This window comes from Haliotis asinina, chromosome 6 (assembly GCF_037392515.1).
Source record: "Haliotis asinina isolate JCU_RB_2024 chromosome 6, JCU_Hal_asi_v2, whole genome shotgun sequence".
NCBI lineage: Eukaryota > Metazoa > Mollusca > Gastropoda > Lepetellida > Haliotidae > Haliotis > Haliotis asinina.
Genome location: NC_090285.1, coordinates 36,466,680 through 36,487,872, shown reverse-complemented (window position 1 = coordinate 36,487,872; position 21,193 = coordinate 36,466,680). Strand labels below are relative to the sequence as shown.

Sequence of the window (21,193 nt, the reverse complement as noted above, 5' to 3'; positions counted from 1 at the left end):
CACTTGTTGACTCTCAACGTTTAGTCATTATTAAAACACAATAATATGTTTGAGTAAGATAAACAGCAATCTCGTTTTCAATACTACATTTATGATGCAAAGATCAGCGTACGTTTAACTTTATATTGTGTGTTGTATTCTGTATGTAAGACAGGGTGTTCGACATCTGCCACATCAAGTTGACAAACTGGGAAGTTGTTCAAAGCAGCATTACAACCGATTGACTCACTCATTAAAACTACAAACTTCTATTGCTATACTTTGGATGACAAGATCGAATTATGGAATAAATCCAAGTAATTTCATTTCTCGATGATTAGATGGTCAGACGTTTTTGCACATTTAGCACCTGTGATTTTACGGTTCCTGCATAAAGTGTACCACATGCTGCATAAAAAAACTTATTGTTCTAGATTCCAATTTATGAACTATGAAACTTTTGCTGCCATCGAAATATTTCATGATGACCACAGATAGTTCTATTGTCACTAAGGTCGATATGTCCTCTATATCGCCCTGCTTATCACATTTGCAGATAACGAATGGTCTATTACAAATGGCTATCTTAATAAGTCAACCACAGATGTTGAGTAATTACATTTATGTCGCCAGACCTGCCACGCTATCTACGTCTTGAAGGGCTGTCTGTAACATTTCAATCACCAACGAATTATGGGCCCACTTTATCACACCTGGTAATGCGAGTCATCACAGCACAAGAACAGAGAAAGACAAGTAGTTTCCATGTAAACACGCGTACTTCTTAATTACTGATTAATAACTGATAACTGATTTACCCAAAATGGTTTCCTCAATAAAATTTCCTCTCCGGGTAGTTGATGTCCATGAAGGCTTCTGTCCTGGAAAGTCGGTAAACAGGGCCTCGAGCCAAAAAGCCTTAAAAGCCAAAAAGCGCTACGACATTCGTAAGCCTCTGATAACGTATAGAGTTCGTAACGTTATGAACGCTTTGTGGATTGGCACCCTGACCCTTGAATTATGACTAATATCCAGCAGATTCCTAGTTATACACTACCGGAAAGATATTTGCTTAACGAGGTGCATAAGCGTGGTGATGCTTTGTTGGGTGCAAAATGCTCACACTTAGGATTTGAACGCAATTACTCAAAGCTTTCAGGTACCCACAAAATGCATTATAACCTTAAAGACGTCTGGCCTTTCAGTTATTCACACAAAGCATTTAAACTTAATGGACATCTATGGATTATCACGGTTTGCCTACTGGCTGTGACTGTCTTTGAATCGTATCCTCCCATTAGTTACACTTGCCATTAGTTACACATCCTTATACAAACAACTCTTATGACCTCTTAATCTCCTTCCCATTACTTTGAGTGTTTAGAATGGAATGACCCATACTTGTGTATGGCATACAAGTAATATAAGCACTGAACTAAGATCTATCAAAATATTTACAATAATATGGACAAATCGTAACGAATCTGAGAATAAGGCTCCATAATTATGCTTATAAGTATAAAGTAAAAAAAAATCATATAAAATGTTTAAGAGCCATGTTGATTGTTTATGTTTAACATGTTATAAGACAGAATGGGTCTAATATTGAGTTCAAGAAAACTGAGATGTACGCCAGTTGTTATATAGTACGCCTTTTTGATTATTATATGCCTACTGGTGGGGACCCGTGAAGGTCCCGGGGTAGAATAGACCTTCAGCAACCCGGGCTTGCCATAAAAGGCGACTATGCTTGTCGTAAGAGGCGACTAACGGGATCGGGTGGTCAGGCTTGGTTGCCACATGTCATCGATTCCCAATTTCGCAAACCGATGATCATGATGTTGATCACGGGATTGTCTGGTACAGACTCGATTATTTACAGACCGCCGCCATATGACTGCTATATTGCCGAGTGCGGCGTAAAACTAAACTCACTCACACAACCTACTGGTGATCATGGCGTCATGACTGTCAAGGCTGATTTTTGTTCAGGCATTTCTTCCCAAGTGAAAGCTGAGCCTCTGATGTCATTTAAGTGGTTTTTTTCCTGACTCAAAAAAGAACATAAGGGATCTTCCGTTTTCTTTTTGGCAATCCTTCACAGAGCAGGTCTAAGTTCTCTCTAAGACAGAACATAGATCTGTGGACATCACGTTTTAGGCGACGTCGGAATGACCTTTTTATCTGTCGGGTGGTTCCTGTAAACATTTTTTCTTCTGTCTCAGTAGGGTATACAAGACTAATAGCATAGCAGGTTTTGATAATACGAGCAGACAAGAGCATTTACTTTCTTGTCCTTGTCTCTTATGATCTGTAATTATCTGTTTTGAATGACGAGGCAGAACACTGGCTGATCTTTGCTTGTTAAGTTTGTTAAGGTACTCAGCTTAGGTATTTGCAATGTCGTGCTCAAGTTTTTGCTATTTTCACAATCAAGCAACAAAGTCGATTCCAAAACTTTTACTGAATATGAGTCACGCATCACGTTCTCGTCAAGCACACCATGAGGATAGAGGCCAAATACCAAACATTTGCAATACTGACCATACGAGACATACCTTTGCTAAAATAAATAGGATTTACAGTTTTAGTGAGTGACTGAATGAGTTGGGTTTTACTCCGCTTTTAGTGAACACTGGTGAAAAACAACTTTTGATATGGTTTAGGTTAACGTGTTCTGTGCCCCGTGACTTTCGTTGTTTTGGAAAAATAAGTATAGCTGTTTGCTTGGTAACGGGATATATAATACACTGTTTACACAGTAATCGGGTAGAGTTTCACTATTCGTTATTTACACATTGCTGCACAGAATCGTACGTATTGGATAACTGGCTGATATAGGAGCAAACACACGGATTTAACCCAGATTGAAAACCTGCTGCACCATTAACTATTTATAGGTGTACAGCATGTCACATAAAACGACTGCACAACCACGTACCACTTTCAGAAGGAGTGTCATAATCGTCAAAACACACAGCGCACAGACAGCAGAAGATGACGGCAAAACAAATGAAGGAGACAGCATGCGGGGAAATTGACAAGCATGCAGATGACTTGAACAAACTCAGTCAGGCTATTTGGGAAAGGCCTGAGCTAAATTTTAAAGAGGAAAATGCTCACAATGTATTGACAGCTTTTCTTGAGAAGCATGGATTTGAGGTTGAGAGGCATTACGTACTGGATACAGCCTTCAAGGCAGTGTTTGGTAAAGATGGATCAAGTCCTCATGTGGCCATATTGTGTGAATATGATGCCCTGCCGGAGATCGGACACGCCTGTGGCCACAACCTGATAGCTGAATTGGGCGTAGCAGCGGGTCTCGGTGTGAAGGCTGCACTACAAGCCACAGGGATGGGAGGGAAGGTCAGTATAATCTTTCTTGTTCCCTTTATCGCCAGGCGAGTTAGGTGAGCCACTGAATATGGACCCATATCTTATGGACCCATATCTTATGTCACATCGACCTGTAAATAAGATGAGTGAAAATGGAAAATATATTCTTTGAGTACCACTTTAGAAGTTGGGAAGTACAATATCAACAAACTTTATAGATAACGATTTCTTTTATTTTACTACCTCACAAATTATGTTGTTTTCTTTGTAACATTCAGTATATATACATCGCGTTTTCTTCAAGTGACATTCCTTCTTGACATGGGTATAAAAATCTGCATCGAAACGTCATACTCACGAAAGAAAAGACGTTCTTATCCATAAAGGTTTTTCGTATTGTTGCTACAGAGGATTAAACGGGAGGACCGCTCAAAGTTCATGTAACGAAACCTGAGACTGAATGCTTCCGTTGCGCGACGAACAGTAAATCAGAATACGCTTGAATACTGCATGCAAAAGTGTGTTGGTTGATATTACGCACTTTTATAAAGAAGGAAAACAATCTGCCTCTGGAGCGTTGGATAACAACGTGCATCTATTTGCATTCTCTGTCAACCAGGTTCATGTAGTTGAACATACAAAAACAATGGTATTAAAATCCTAAATCAACAAGGTAAAATGTGAAAACAAATAAATGTTGCATTACCCCCCTTACAGTGTAGGTCTACGTTATCAAACGTACAGCTTACAAATAACGAATGTTTATATCACTAAGTTCTGTTTTTGTTCTGATAGATATCGGACTCTTGAATCATCAGAGGTACACTTGACAGGTGTAGGTCAACATGCTACCTGTACCTCAAGGGCTAAAAAGCATACCTACTGCAGTATGTTTAAAAATGTGTTCCCTGTTTAAAGACATGCAAAAGTACGTCAGATAAAATGGGATTAACACCCATTACGAAAATTGAAATTTGCATGTTTAGCGACGTACATTAAAGTGTATGGATGTATATGTGTATGACTCAGTCTGACATGCTACATATGTGCTCTTCGAAAAAGGCACAATTAACATCGTCAGCAAGACAGTGTCTGAATATTTTTTAGCGTTAGCGAAGTGACTAGGTTTTTGTTTAATATTTAACATTTCCTCCATTGTTTGTGTGTATGTTTATGCTATGTTATAACATCACATTCAAGCTACTAAGTAAATCGGTATAACCGAATCAGTGAAAAGAAAACTGATCTGGTTCTCTGGTCTAGTGGTTAAAGCGTTGGCTCATCACGATGAGAGTTCTGGTTCAATTATCCACATGTGTACAATCTGTGAAGACCATTTCTGCTGTCTCCTGGTAAGATATTGCTAAGATATTGCTAAAAGCTGCGCAAGACCATACTCACTCACTCTCGAGTCCGTTCTTAGAGAGTGTGATTGGTGTAAATGCATCAGAACAATGACCCTTCTATGGATAACACCCGCAGCGGGTGCACACCTTAGTGGGTACTGTGAACATAATTAGCGATTCTAAATGGTTATATCATCAACGCTGCCTCAAAAAAAACCCCTTTCATCATCGATTTTATCCTTTTCAGTTAACTGTTCTTGGAACTCCCGCAGAAGAGGGGGGCTGTGGCAAACTTGATCTCATCAACGCCAGAGTGTTTGATGATGTTGATATTGCAATGATGGCGCACCCGTCGCCCTTTGTAACAGCGTTTCCTTTCTGCTTGTCCATTATGAGGTAACATAAACGACGTCATATCATGCGATAATTCTGACTAAAACTCACCTATTACACACAATATATCATCACGAGGTTTTCTGATGTGACAAATTTGGCATATTATTTGGTGGATCAATTTTTTACAGACCTGTCTCCCGTCACTTCCACTGACATGTTGTCTAATACAGTGGAGTGTATCACTGTACTTTTTAGATGCAACATCAAGTTCCATGGCAAAGCATCTCATGCTGCAGGGTTTCCCTGGAAGGGCATCAACGCTCTTGATGCCGCCGTCTTGTGTTACCAGAACATCTCCTGCCTCAGACAACAGATGAAACCTGACTGGAGAGTGCATGGTACGGGTGCCACAATTACAGTCAGTACATTACATTATCTCGACATGAAAAGCCGTGTCGCTTGTTAGTTAGCAGAAAATGTATGAAAAACAGAAGGGACATGCAAAAATTTAACACAAGTATTTCAGAGTTGGGAGTGATGAACGTGGCCTAGAAATGAATCAGTTCTACCTTTTTGAGATAGGTATGATATAAATATGAAAATGATTTCGGAACGTTTAGTGTTGAAGACCATACTCCACATCCTATAATGAGCGAGGAGTCCCTCAATGAAAACTGTATGTTATGCTTTTCGTAATATTCACTTTGATCCGGCCTATTATTAACATACAACAACTAAAAGGTATATATTTGGTTAAGGAATCATCAGCAATGGCGGAACAAAAGCTAATGTCATACCTGAGTTGACTGAACTGGAGTATCTCCTGAGGGCGCCCACGGATGCAGAAGTGTACGTTCTGAAGGAGAAAGTGTTCAATTGTATAGAGGCCGCTGCTACAGCAACAAGATGCACGGTCAGTATTTGGGAGGTCGTCACTAAAGTGTTTTCCCAGTGGCTCGAGAGATGCCTACGTTGTTGAATTTCAGTTTCTGGTAGTATGTTTGCCGGCTGTCCAATCAATATTGTAAAAACATTAATATGGTGTATGGCCTATGCCTGTCTCAAATGTTAATGCATTTTGCATTTTGGTCATAATCCTGCAGGATTTTAAGACAGAATTTGGCAAATCTTAGAAGTGAAATGTATAAGAAAAGCAACTTCCAAAAAAAAACAAAAAAGAAACAACAATCCCTCCCCCCAAAAACAACAAAAACAAAACAAAACAAAACAAAAACAAAAAAACCCAAAAAAACCCCCCAAAACAAAAAGAAAAACAACAAAAACAAAAACAAACCCAAAACAACAACAAACAAAAAAACAAAACAAGCAAAACCAAATAACAACAAGCAAACAAACCTATAAACAAAACAACATGCACAGACGTCAACAGCAACAAAATATAACACAGAAAAATATACAACAACACACTGCAAGAACCCCTCCCCCCAAAAGATAAATGAATAAAATAAAATCAATAAATGAAACGAAACAACAACAACACCCAAAATACAAAAAGCCCCAGTTAAACCAACACTATGTTTAGTATGTTTAGTTTTTCACTGGAGTATTCGTGTTTGCAATGTGTGTCCAATAGCATCTTTCACCGTGCTGTTTCAGTGTATCACTGGTTTCATGTTTGTGTTGCATTTTCAGTAACATGCATATTTTCTGGACGGATGCTAGCACTATCATGTCTGTATCTGTGTCTCCCATATTTTCATTTCATTTCACAGTACATGCATGTCTACTAAAATGGTAATACGTCCACAGTCAATGTAATTAGTAATGGTAATATGTTCCTTCTGTGGTATGTGGCAGGTGTTCTGCACATTCAGTACCATCTAAATGCCGACTAGTTTAATTTTACGTTTTATAAACTGCCAATAAATTAAGTATAATGGACTATCATATGTATCGCATGGATGAAATAGTAGAACATAACATTAACGTGTTTTGTTACCCTCAAGATAAATTTGTCGAATTCTGACTGGTCAAAAGCCAAAGCATAGCAAACCACGTTGGCGGATTTCCCAGGATGTACGAATTGAAAATCTGTCATGTGACACACTACACGGTTTATACAAATGGCCTTGACCTCAGGTGAAGGGGACTGCCAAACGGCTGATCGCTTCGCGTACGAATGGCGTGTACAACTATGAGTATAAAGAGAGTAAATTTGTTTATGTCAATAAATGTATCCAAAAATAAAATGTAACAAAACTTCGATCATTTTATCCTAAACTAAGACATCCCGAGATATCTTCCTTTATGACTGTTCAGTCGATGATTGAATGCTGTTGTTCAAAGATAAACTATGTAGGAAGATCTTAAGGCCTCAGGAAATACAGGGAACACCGTGTAACTAATAATGGCAGTGAAGTGTGTACAAAAAATCTCATAAATGATGCACAGAGTACATTCATACTATTAGTTATCAGGCCATTTTGATTTGATTCAGGCTGAATGTGAATTTGATCCTCGAGCTATCTCCAACGTTGCGACCAACAAGGTTCTGGCCAATGCCTTTGTTGCTAACGCTGAAAGTCTTGGCGTCGAGTTCACTCCACAGGAACAACTAGCAGGACTGGCCATGGGTTCCACAGATATGGGAAACGTTACCTACGTCGTTCCCAGCATCCACCCCATGTACTACGTCGGTGTTAAGGACTGTCTGAACCATACCAGGGAGTTTACAGCTGCTGCTGGTGAGATGTCACTAAAATATACGTTAACACTACCATATAATGGTATACACTGGTTATCACAATTGGCACAATATTAATGCACGCAAATCATAAACGCATAGTCCAACGCAAACGGCTGGATAAGAGAAAACAAAAGTAAGAACAACCAATAACAACACAAATTATGACAAGTATGGCTATTTTGACGGTCAAGCTGTCGATATTCAGAACATAGTACATGACAGTCACGTCCCTTTACATGAATGGGGACATTGGATTGTCTGAGCTTAAACAAATGTATATATGCACTGTTTGTCTGGTCCTAGGTTCACCTGAAGCACAACCCTACACGCTGGATATGGGGAAAGCGCTCGCCATGACAGCCATTGACGTCTTTTCATCACCGGGCAAGCTGTCCGAGATCAAAGAACAGTTTAAGAAATTCAAGAAGGACATTGATAAAAAATAATTCAACACCAATTAGAAATATTTCAACACTAGTTCAGTGTTTTTCATGTGAATTACACATGAGATTAATATACGGATACAAAGGGTGGCCAGAACTGTTTGTAACAATGCGAGATTACTGAGTAGCTTACAACGTAAATATATATGCGCAATGTACAATATTGCCTTATTTTGAAGCTGTAACAATATACTGTTCGTTTGAAAGTGATTCTTAAATATGGAATTGACCTTAAATACTGTTTTGTAACTCGATTTTTTTGTGCAATAATTAAAAGTAATTTTGCTTCTCTGTGTCGGAAATATTGATATCTGTAGACATTGGGCGAGATTAGGAAATTTTGTAAGGATCAACAACTTCTTTATTTAGGTGACGTCCCGATATCGCTGAAATATTGCTGATGTGACGTTAAATGTTAACTCACTCACTAACTCACGTAATCAGGTGATTCGGTACAGAATCGTGTATCGTTGTGAACCATGGAAGGAGCACCCATCTCGGTGAGTTTTGGTTTTAGTTTCTACTGTTTTCATTTGCATAGTTGTCCATCTTTGACTACCCGTGTTGAATGCGTTTAGGTATGAGGTGTTGTTGGAGCTATAAATTATTTTTTTAGGAAAAGATCGTCACTGCAAAAGAGCATCATAGGTCATGCCCCCGGATGCTTACGATGTTCAGACATATTGCTGTATATGAATCTGTTTATGACACGTTATGTGTTATCAAAACGTGATCTCGAACGCGATATTATGCCCAAACCCTGACAGGCAAATTGAGGATTTAAAATTGATTTGATTGCTTTTCACATCTTCGTCTTGGTGGGTATCGTAGATTAGATATGCAGATCACAAACGCCAACACTGATATTTGCATCTTTCTTATAGCCGTTTCTTTCGGGGTGTATATTGAGTTTGTATCTGAAAGAAAACAAATGAGGTTAAATGCAGGTATGGTTCGTGGCATAAAACCATACCCAAAATTATACTGCACAGCTAATTCATATTGCTGACTCATATCAATCCGTTACGTAAAAGGATAACAATAATCCTCATATGGATAGAAAATAGCTGTTAGATTTAATTTAGGTCAAGCTGTTCTGTGTCACGTGTCTTTAGACACGAGCCTCGTATCGGGGTAATCTATCGGTATCGGATGGTCAGGCCGGCACTCTTAGTACACACATATCATCGCATCCCAGTTGTGTGGTTGTTTATCACAGTGTTGCTCAGATATGATTATTTGCAGATCACCGTCACATTTCTGAAGTGGGGCGTTACACAAACAACAAGCACAATGTAGCCAGGTATAAAGAAATTACTTTACGTTGCTTCTCACAGGTGGTGATATATAACACTTGAAAGCTGTGCGCTAAAAGGGGGTTGAAGTTTTGTAAAATTATTGTCCTCCTGAGAGCGTACATAAGTCCCAAAATGGTTCTAATTTAATTTAAACCTACCACTATTTGTAATTGTAGCATATATAGTCTGGTTCATAATTATTGAGAATTTTTCTTCTTACTTTGAGCTATCCTAACACCTCAACTGATTCACTGATACTTAAAACTAAGTAATGGTATAAGGGAGGTAACTCATCTTGGCCTACTGAGTATAGTACAATTAGAGTTACCTCCCCTGAATTTGTAGCAGACGTCATTTTCCTCAGCACTGTCAACAATGTCTGCTGAAGATAAAAGAAGGTTGATTTTTGAGTTGTGTAATCAAGGAATTGATGATGTAAATACATTGGCAGAGAGAACAGGAACTCCTCTTTCTACTGGGTATAGGATTAGGAAGAATTTTAAAGAGGGAAAGGATTTTGGGCACCAGAAAGGAGCAGGGAGACCCAGAAAATTGGACTTCTCAGATCGCGTCCGGTTGGGAATTTTAGCGTCTAAAAAGCAAAGGGCAAGCATCTCCAACATCAGGTATGAAATGATAGAAAAGGGATCAACAGTTGTATCAAAATCTACAGTTAGAAGAAATTTGATTGATCTTGGATGGGAGAAAAAGACTGGAATTCCTTCTCCTCTCATGAAACAAGAACATAAAGACAGGCGTGTTGAGTGGTGTTTGGCACATGAAAACTTTGACTGGGAAAATGTGATTTTTACTGATGAAAGCTCAATATGGGTATATCCCAATAATGTGAAAATATGGACAAAGTCTGCGTCAGCACCGTTGTATCGACGACCTAAATACAGCCCAAAGTTTCATGTATGGGGAGGGATATCCTTATTAGGAACGACCCCGCTGTGTGTGTTTGAGGGAAATCTGACAAGTCAACGCTACACTAACATATTAGATAATTTTCTCCTTCCAAGTGCACATGTGTTTTATGGAAATGACTGGATTTTGCAGCAAGATCATGATCCTAAACACATCGCAAAACATGCCAAGCAGTGGTTTCAGGAGAAAATGTGACTGCATTACCATTTCCTGCATATAGTCCTGACTTAATCCCATTGAGAACATTTGGGGGATGATGAAGGAATGTGTGAATCAAAAAGGGTTGACAAAAATTGAAGACATGAAGAGAGAAGTGGTCCGATACTGGGACAGCATAACTCACGAGACACTAACCTCTCTGATAGGAAGTATGCCTACCCGTCTTAGACTGTGCCGTGAAGCTCAAGGAGACTTGATAAAATATTAAATTGTTACCTACACAACATGAAAAGGTCAGTTCACTTTCACAATACATTCAATTTTATCTGATTTGTTCTCGTTTAATAATATGAAATGCTTTAGCTATTCTCAATAATTTTGAACCATACTGTATGTTGGTTTAACTTATGGCTAGATTTTCTACAATTTGCCAGTACCTGATGGGATAGTGTAAATTCAGCTAGGGTCCCCATGTGCTTTAAGTCCCATAGGTCCCTAGTATGGTAATATGCCTTCAGTTGTTGGCGATATATAGCCGGTTTTATTGTCTAGTCATTCATTTACAGTTGATGTATTTTAAATTTAATTAACAGCTTTAAATGTATTTCTGTGATGATCAAGTCATTTTTCTGTCCTTTGCAGATAGATATGTATCTTTCTTAACTTTCTTTTTATTCATTTTGTTTTGTATTTTCCGTGATTTGAGTTGTTATCACTTATTATTGCTGTAGTTATTATGGGTCACATTTCCTACAGATAATTATTTAAGCTACACGCCTTTAAGGCAGTGCTTTAGAGTTACCTCCCTTTGAAAAACATAAACACGAGACAACTATTGTTCTAGAGCTTTCCACGTTAGTGGCGATGGTCGTCAGTGCTCGAAAGTTCTTGAAACTGTGACAGTATATATACATGCTAGTTGCTGTGTTGGACACGGACACATTTACTGGAGTATACATCATCATATCCGTCAAAGTCTGATCTACATAACCGCTCGCTGTGTAACATTCTGCATAACTGTTTCTCTCTCGCACTAAGACTTTGGTAAGATTGCTATATAATTTGTGACCCCTTGCCTTAGATTTTGTCTCATTTGGATTGTATTTGAAATCGGTATTGTGAAATTGACTTGTGACTTTGTATAACTTGCTCCCTTTGCTTAATAATACAATATTTGGATGTTTTAGACGTGTCTTTGTTCTTTTGTGCTGGTTCACAGTGGATTTCTTATACCTTTTGTCACGGAAAATTCTTAACTGTAACAAAATATATATGTGATATGGCTTAAATACTGCCGATGTGACTTTAAATGTTTACTCACTCATTCACTCACTCACTATAACAGTTGACCTTAACGATCAGTTAGATCTAAATATTCCGAGATGCACATTTACTGTACCAAGAAAATGCGCACCTCAAACCTACCTGCAGCTACTCATCAAGCGGAAACTTTGACCCTGGGATAACCAGAGCGTGTGTCGAACTTACATAGCGTCAACGAGAGCTATGAGTATACAAACACATCTCGCATCACATAGACACAGCCCTAGCTGTAATGTGAACCGGAGTACTGTATATCATATTAGACAAGACAATACCGCCTCGTGATCAGGAGTCTCGTGATCGTCACCACAAACAGCGCACCTTCCACACAAAATGACGGCAATGAAGGAGGCAGCTTGCGTGGAAATTGAAAAGTACACAGATGACTTGAACAAACTCAGTCAGGCTATTTGGGAAAGGCCTGAGCTAAATTTTAAAGAGGAAAATGCTCACACTGTACTGACAGATTTTCTTGAGAAGCATGGATTTGAGGTTGAGAGGAATTACGTACTGGATACAGCCTTCAGGGCAGTGTTTGGTAAAGATGGATCAGGTCCTCATGTGGCCATACTGTGTGAATATGATGCCCTGCCGGAGATCGGACACGCCTGTGGCCACAACCTGATAGCTGAATTGGGCGTAGCAGCGGGTCTTGGTGTGAAGGCTGCACTAGAGGCTACAAGGACTGGGGGTAAGGTCAGTATAAATTTTCTTGTTCCTTTATCGTTTCGCTTTTATCGCTTTCGCTTTTATCGTCCTTCCTTTTTATTTATCGCCTGGCAAGTTAGGTGAGTGACTGAAGTTTTTTTACGCCGTATTGAGGCATATCATATGTCACGTCGACCAGCAGGTGTGACACGTCGATCTGTAGGTAAACGGAGTGTAGGAGTTGCTGCTGGGACGATGTGTAGTAAAGTAGATGAGTGTCGGAATGCTACTTATATCCGTACCCAGTCATATTGCTTCGACCTGCAAATATGTGCTGTGACCCTGCTTTTCAAGACGACGAGGTTTCATTGTATGAACTTATGTGGCTGCCGTAGACTGTATTGCAGTGGCCAAATCTAACCCTCGAACTTATGCTGAGGTTAAGGATATTGCTGAGCGAGGCATTAAAGAACAAATAAATTGTCCTGAATGTCTTCCTTGAGTGAGTCAGTGTCAATATAAATGTAATACCCATAAGTGCATGTACTAGTGTCCAGGGAGATAATAATACTGCCTGCATGGTAGAAACGGGATGACAAAGCGGACTGGTGAATCTATTCTGCTTCATTCACTGCCAGCAGACTTGCTGTTATAGAATACCGCTTCAAGAACATGGAAAACACTGAAATGAAAACTAAACTGACACTAAAGCAAAATGTAACATTTTCCCTGGTCACAGAAAGTAGTATAGTTATACACCATCGAACGCATGACTGTCAGGTGCAAAATATCACGAACAATGATTGTATTGAGAGCTTTGGGACCCGCTCGGTTCACTTGACAGTTCTAGGTCAATGAGCTAGGGGGTCAACATGTATATACATGCACCTTAAAGGTATACATGTCATCATGGTTAACAATATTCCTGAAACAGGAAAGGAGAAGGCTAAGAGTTTTTTAGGTTCATTCAAACAAGTATGGAACATACCATTCAAAATACATCAATGTATACATGATAATACAATGTTAATAGTCAGTGATTACCTGATACATTTTCAATTCAAGTGAGGTAATATGGACAATGCATGATATAACCAAATATGGGCGACAAATGCTATACATAATACAATATTGCAACATTTCCTTGAGTAACTGCGATAGTGGTGATGTACGTGATCTTGTGGACTCATCAACCATTCATGACAATTGCATAGGACAAGTACAGAAAGGTGCGCCAAACAACAATCAGAAACTGTGTGTTGTGCCTGTTATGGTAGATACAGTAAGGATGTTTGACAACTACGGGGTATCATGTCTGTTGTGTGTAACTACGGTAGTGATTTATGACGATTAGGCTATGTCAGGCCCGTTGTGTTAACTACGATAATGGCAAATGAAATTGAGGGCATGTCGGGCATATTGTGCTACAGTGAGGATAAATGAGAGTTACGTTATGCCATGCCTTTTGTGTTAAATACGGTAAGGTTTTATGACAGTTACGCTCTGTTGTGAACATTGCGTTAACTACAGTACGCATTTATGACATTTACGAACATATGGCCTATTATAGTACGATAATGATTTATGACAGTTATGGTATCTTGTGCCCATTGTTTTAACTGTGGTAACAATTTATAACAGTTAAGGTATGCCATACTTATTTTGGTAACTGCGGTGATGATATATGATACTGCCCGCACACGCATTTGTGTGTGTGTGTGCGCGTACGTGCGCGCGCGTTGGCGTATGGGTGCGGGTATTCTAGATTGCAACATCAAATTACGAATTCTTCACCGAAACACTGACAAACAAATTTGTCCGGGTATCGTGTCCGCTTTTAGGAAACTGTGATTGGAGCCTAAATGTCCTTTGCGGTTGATGCATTACAACGATGATTCTCACTTTTGACGGCACTTAAATGCAAAAGCGTTACCTATGCACTTAAAACAAATTTCAGTGGTTACTTTGGTTACTTTTATCCCAGCAGCGTTGCCTTGATGAAATGACTTTTTCATGAATATATCTATCTTTGATTTTAGTTAACTGTTCTTGGAACTCCCGCAGAAGAAGGAGGTGGTGGCAAACTTGATCTCATCAACGCCAATGCCTTTGAGGATGTAGATATTGCAATGATGGCGCATCCATCGCCATGTGTAACAGCATTCCCTTCGTGTCTGGCCGTTGTGACGTAAGCTATACAGCAAGAATTTTATACATCAGCATTGTATCATTTCATCATTGTAACAATCTGTAGTTCAGTATTTCTCTGAACAGCTTGTGACAGCTTCAGACTACTCATATTCAGTATTTTTACAGACCTGTCAGTCCCATTGATTATACGAACCCTATCGCTTTGAAGTCCATATCATAATGGTAAACTCCTCCACATGCCAGTTGTAAACCTCGTATGCCAATTATAGCGAATAGGTGTACTGTTTAGGTGCAATATCAAGTTCCATGGCAAGGCATCACATGCTGCAGGGTTTCCCTGGAAGGGCATCAACGCTCTAGACGCGGCCGTCTTGTGTTACCAAAACATCTCCTGTCTCCGACAACAGATGAAACCTGACTGGAGAGTGCATGGTAAGGGCTATATATTTCCAATATACTAATTCCAAATATGTCCTAAAATGTGAAGCCGGGATGTATATCAGTTGATGGCATTATACACTCATAAAGTTAGTGAACGATTTAAATAATTGAGAGATATATGGGAGTCAATCAATGTTGATATGCTATGCTGATATATATTGATAATTGCATCAACAATTGCACCTACTGCTTTTTGACTATAGTTGTTTGTTCCATAATTTTTCTTGAAGGATGATTTGCATATGACGTGAAATTTGTATGAGTACGATTTTCATTAACACAGGACATTGATGGTCGACTATGATTTATCGACCTTCTTGAAAAACGTTAAAATCAGGAATGACACCAAATGCACGCATGTGATGATACTGCTTTTCGCACGTGCATCCCATGTATTGTGTTAGCTGCGGTGATAAAGAGAAATGGTGGTGTGTTCATAAGACGTCTAGTTTCGAAAGGTCTCTTAGCTTTTCAACTTCCTATCCAGACTGAAACTTCAGGGTGTTAAGAATATAAGTGATACAGTTCTACTTTAAGAAATAAAAATCATACATATTTAAACATTCTTTAGAAGTGCCATGAAGTAAATGGAATGTGCATGAATGTATGGAATTTAAACGTGACATACAATATAGTAAAGTGGACAGCAAAATATGAATCTGAATCAAGACAGACCTGAATCTACGCCATCCGTTTATATGCATGTCCTTGCTTTGGTCTTTTGAAAACATACTGCAGTTCTAACGTATTATTTCTGCAGACGATATAAACCACATAAAGACCCTGAGCTGTTTCTAAATGGCACTGCTATTAAAGTTGTAAAAGTTCTTGGGATTGATTTTTGACTCGCATTTAACGTTTCTCTCCCACATCAAATCCCTTAAAACTAAATGCCTTAAGGCACTTGACTTGCTGAAAGTCATTTCTAATTGTAAGTGGGGAGTGGACCAAGCTACCCTCCTACAACTTTATCGATCATTGGTCCGTTCGAAACTTGATTACAGCCCCATCGTATATGGTGGAGCCTGCAAAAGCAACATTACTCTTCTTGATTCTGTACACCACCAAGGTTTAAGACTTTGTCTTGAGTCTTTCCGGACTTCCCCTACTGACAGTCTTTACATTGAGGCCGATGAACCATCTCTTACACAACGTCGTATAAAATTATCCTTACAGTATAACTAAATTATATTCTAATGAATCTAACCCTGCATATAACTGTGTGTTCAATCCACTTTATGAGGATTTGTACAACAAAAAAGTCTTCTCTTGTTCCACCTCTAGGGCACAGAATTAAACCCTTTCTTTCTTCAGCCGGCATTGAGCTGGAAAACATAGATCCCTCCCGTCTTCTTTCTACTCCTCCTTGGCAGTTGGTTAGGCCACAAGTTGAGCTAACATTAACTTCATTTAAAAAGTGAGAAACTAATGAATTACAATATAAAGAGAATATAATCAGTTAAAAAGTAAATATTGCAATTACAAACCCTTATTTACAGATGGTTCGAAGGACGATGGTGCAGCAGCTTGTGCCACTGTCATTTGGTCCAGAACAATATCTTCTAGAATTCCAGATGACAGCTCCATTTTTACTGCAGAAGCAAATGTCGTATTAACAGCTCTTAAATATATTCAAAGACACCCTAAGCGTAAACAATATATAATCTACTCAGACTCTCTTTCTTGTCTTCAGGCGATTAAAAATATTTCTTGTAAACATCCACTTTTAAATGAAATTATTGAACTGTCTAATGATCTTGCTACTGGCCAATACGACATCGTCTTTTGTGGGTTAACCAGTCATGTAGGCATTTCTGGGAACACACTGGCTGACCTTGCTGCTAAAGCAGCACTCAACAAATCTGTGACACCACTTCTTATTTCATACACTGATTATAAAGCTACCACTAGGTCTTACATCCGTGATCCGATGCAGAAGATGTGGGACACTCAAGTAGGTGTCAACAAATTACATGAAATAAAACCCTACATTGGTTACACCTACTTGGGTTGTCAGTCCAGATTTGAAGAGGTCATCATGCGACGATGTCGTATTGGCCACACACGATATACACATGAATTATTTGCTTGAGGTGAAGGTGAAGATCCTCCATTTTGCTTCCCTTGTGATGAAAGAATCACAGTCAAGCATGTTTGGCTTGACTCTGTTGAATATTCCATCACAAAGGATAACTATTTTAAATCAAGAACTATGAAGAATCTTTTTAGTAATGTTAGTTATCATTTAACCATTGCGTTTTTAAAAGAATTAGACCTGTTACATGACTTGTAAATAGATAAATATTTTATGATTGGATTTTGAATTAGCAACTTCGATTGTTAGTGGCTGTATCCTCGAAGGGGGTAGAAGTACCGTAAAATTATTGTCCTCCTGAGAGGGTACGTAAGTCCCAAAACAGTTGAAGTCAGATTTAATCTTCCACGTTTTTAGCCTTAGAATATGTGTCATTTTAAATTGTGGCTAAACTTGCATACAGTCGCCAGCAGCTGAGGGGATGGTGTAAATCCAGCTAGGGACCATGCAGGTAGCAAAGGCACTGTAAGTCCCCATGGTCCCTAGTATGGTGATCTACCTTCGGTTGTTGGCGATCTATGGCCTGTTTTTATATTGTACTGTCCAAATAGTGATACTATTATTTTTTTTGAGTTTCCACGCTAATTTTAAATACTAACTGTGATAATCTAGTGGTTTTGCTCTTCTTCGTCGACAGGTTCTTCATAATATGCATATATATTTAATTTTTAATGTCACGCATGTTCTCGTCACGATATGGCTGAGATACTGCCGATGTCACGTTAAATATTAACTCACTCACTCACTCTAACGTATTATACTAAATATTTGACAATGGCTAAGGAATCATCAGCAATGGCGGAGCCAAACCCAATATCATACCGGAGTTGACAGAACTGGAGTACTACCTGAGGGCGCCCACGGATGCAGAGCTGAATGTTCTGAAGGAGAAAGTGTCAAAGTGTATTGAAGCTGCTGCTTCGGCAACAGGATGCACGGTCAGTATCTGTCGGAATCTTGTAGAACCGTCCTAAAATGTAACGCAGCAACGTTGTTTAATTTGAGCTTCTGGGGGGACTAGACTTTCCAGTCAGTTTTGTTGAACGTTTAACGGGTGTCTGACTGTTGTCAAGACGTTAACATGCCCGTTGATCAGTTACTGCATCGAGATGGATCTTACCAGATGCCTGACCGGGAAGTTAACGCATAACGATATCTGATGTTAACATAGTGTCTATTAATAAATGACGGGGGTAACTTTGATCAGTGTAGCGTATAGACAGTCACAGTTCGTTGTTTCAAAGTGCATGTTCATTTTCTGGACAGATGCTAAATGAGTGTTGACGCTGTATCTGGCAGTATATGCCTTGTCAGTGACTCCCAGAATGTCATAATGGTGCACTTAAAGTAAAGGTATGTCCATTTAATGTATCTGGGCTACATTCAATATGAACGGAAAATGACAACATACCCCGCTTGTAGGTTCTTCCCAACACGTTGAGTTCCACCTCGATGTACTTGGACATGGTTTTGCATAATGTAAAAGGATGCACGTCCATAAACGCTTACAAAGTCATATCTATCAGCAGCGCATGGCAGTGCGTGGCGTAAAAGTAGAGAATGGAAGGTAATATATGAATGTTATTTGTGCATAAGTGACTTACAGTCAAGCACCTATAATTTGATTCAGGCTGAATTTGAGTTTGATGGACGAGGTTACTCCAACGTTGCGACCAACAAGATTCTGGCCAATGCCTTTGTCGCTAACGCTGAAAGTCTTGGCGTTGAGTTCACGCCTCCGGAACAGTTGGCTGGGCTGGCCATGGGTTCCACAGACATGGGAAACGTTACCTACGTCGTTCCCGGCATCCACCCCATGTACTATGTTGGTGTTAAGGACTGTCTGAACCATACGAGGGAGTTTACAGCGGCTGCTGGTGAGTTATCACTACAATATACGACCTTTCCAAACCAATATAGAAATTACTTTAAACTGATTACAACAACGCACTGTTTTGAACATCAGCTTTGACGTTCGAATATCTTTTTACCAGATCATGTAGGATCCTCAAGTGTAACCTCATTATTTGTCAAACACTTGAAGACCTTACTCCTAATGTAGATCCTAACGTGAAAAGTAAATATGTCTGACTTTGGTGATTGTTTTGGAGGCCCTAGACGTGAAATCACTGTTTCTTTTTACACAACCAAAGACCATTCTTAAAGGTTTCTAGGCAACTGCATCATTGCGACAAATGTTCTTTAGGATCTCTCATAGGAATGAAACCGATGCGTGCATACAACCTTATCTGCTAAATTATTCAAAGTTCAAGAGAATAAAAGACTATCATCACTCACTTCGGGACTAAATACGGATGAAGCCACTTTCATTTGACGGTACGTGCATTTGAAGTTCCCTAACACATTGTTGCACACAACGTTTCCTTACGTCGATTGGTGTGGGCATGGATAAGTAATGATACTAAGAGTCACGTATATATGTAGAGGATGTTTTACACAGAAGCAAATGGATATTTTCAGGATACATCTGCCAAATGCTCGAAATTCTATTTTGATGCAAGACGTTCTTGTCGATATTCAGGACATGTGATGTGACATGCAGCAGATACCTTGAAGTATATACAAATTGGATCGCCATCCAGTTGAAACATGTGTTTGCCTACTATGTATTTGTTCCTAGGTTCGCCTGAAGCACAACCCTACACGTTGGACATGGGAAAGGCTATCGCCATGACAGCCATTGACGTTTACACATCACCGGATATGTTGTCCGAGATAAATGAAGAGTTCAAGAACTATTTAAAAAACTGAATATACGCTTTTTGAACAGACATACTGACCGGTACCAGAAATAGTATGTTTCCATACTCATTGTAGTAATATGGAATTATTGAGAAATAATTTTACGTTATAATGAATGAGTAAGGTTTTACGTCTCTTTGAGGAGTATTCCATGTCATAGCTGAGACACCAGGAATGGACATCACACATTAAAATTTGTTCCTTAAAATGAAGATTTACACACCTTCCATTATTGTCTACTGTGGGATTAATCTCAAAGTTACCAAAAAAAATGCCACATGTTTTATGTATAATGAGTAAAATATCAGGTTGTATATTGTGTTGTCCAAACAGTGCTATTAGTTTTATCTTTCCATGCTATCTTTAGATTCTAACTGTGATATCCTAGTTGTTTTAGTGATATTCTAGTTGTTTTATTGTCCTTCAGCGATAGGTTTTTCTTAATATGCATATATTCCTTTTCTATGTCAAGTATGTTCTCGTCTCGATATGGATGCAATATTGACGATGTTACGTTAAATATTAACTTACTCACTGTGTCGGAACTATAGCTATATCATTATGTATGATGATTAAAAATGTCTTATATTTCACAGTATCGGAATTATATCTAATTTTTATAGAAATGTAGTTAACGCTGGCACATGTGAATTATAGGCGTCCAAGGCAAGCTTCTCACTGTACTAAATTGCTTTCATTAAGCGTCCCGGACCCTGATAATCTTCACATTAAGGTAATACTAGACGATAAACTCATGTGTTCTTCCTAGGCGAGTTACTAACGTTCTCACACACTCACGTAAAGTGCCGAGGCTGACAAAGAACAAATACATCCATACTGATCTCTTGTTGCAAAATGTGTTCAGGTATCACTGTAGTTGCAAGTTCACTGTAGGATCAAGTTTCACAAACCTTCGTGCTAAAATGAGTCCATATGAAAATGGGATTTGACCGAGACATTACTCACTTCATGAAAGCGTTATTAGGCTGAAAACTGTCAGCTATGTAATCATGAGTTCTGAAATGCAACTAAATACCACTATACATGTAAATCAACCTGAACACCCATTTCTGTGCTGTGTAGTTAGAGCCAGTATCTGACATTTCACAATGTCCTGTGCTGCACACCGTAGTGTAACAGAATTACCAGCACGTGACCAATATCATGACTGCCACGCCAAACTGAAACCTAGACATTTTCCTTCCTATAATGCATCTGAATATTTTGCGGTAGGTGTGGAC

General features: G+C 39.0%; 2 protein-coding genes across 4 annotated transcripts; both read left to right on the top strand.

The window, feature by feature from the left end:
* The first annotated feature begins 2,976 nt into the window (after positions 1 to 2,976).
* On the top strand, positions 2,977 to 8,150 carry LOC137287829 (xaa-Arg dipeptidase-like). Its single transcript, XM_067820215.1, has 6 exons — positions 2,977 to 3,345; positions 4,909 to 5,057; positions 5,253 to 5,395; positions 5,756 to 5,910; positions 7,456 to 7,702; positions 8,008 to 8,150. Exons 1-6 carry the CDS (start codon positions 2,977 to 2,979, stop codon positions 8,148 to 8,150), a joined length of 1,206 nt encoding a protein of 401 aa, XP_067676316.1.
* A 3,854-nt stretch (positions 8,151 to 12,004) lies between these two features.
* Positions 12,005 to 20,548, top strand: LOC137286221 (peptidase M20 domain-containing protein 2-like). 3 transcript variants are annotated; one of them, XR_010956986.1, is made up of 7 exons: positions 12,005 to 12,550; positions 14,542 to 14,690; positions 14,943 to 15,085; positions 17,973 to 18,127; positions 18,820 to 19,066; positions 19,396 to 19,526; positions 19,831 to 19,908. XR_010956986.1 is itself a non-coding variant. In XM_067817944.1 (6 exons), exons 1-6 carry the CDS (start codon positions 12,188 to 12,190, stop codon positions 19,959 to 19,961), a joined length of 1,188 nt encoding a protein of 395 aa, XP_067674045.1. In that variant the 5' UTR covers positions 12,005 to 12,187; the 3' UTR covers positions 19,962 to 20,548. The 3 variants fall into 3 exon arrangements, 2 of the variants coding, with proteins under 2 accessions (XP_067674045.1, XP_067674046.1); XM_067817944.1 differs by lacking the exon at positions 19,396 to 19,526 and having other exon boundaries at positions 19,831 to 20,548; XM_067817945.1 differs by having other exon boundaries at positions 19,396 to 19,905.
* Positions 20,549 to 21,193: the final 645 nt, after the last annotated feature.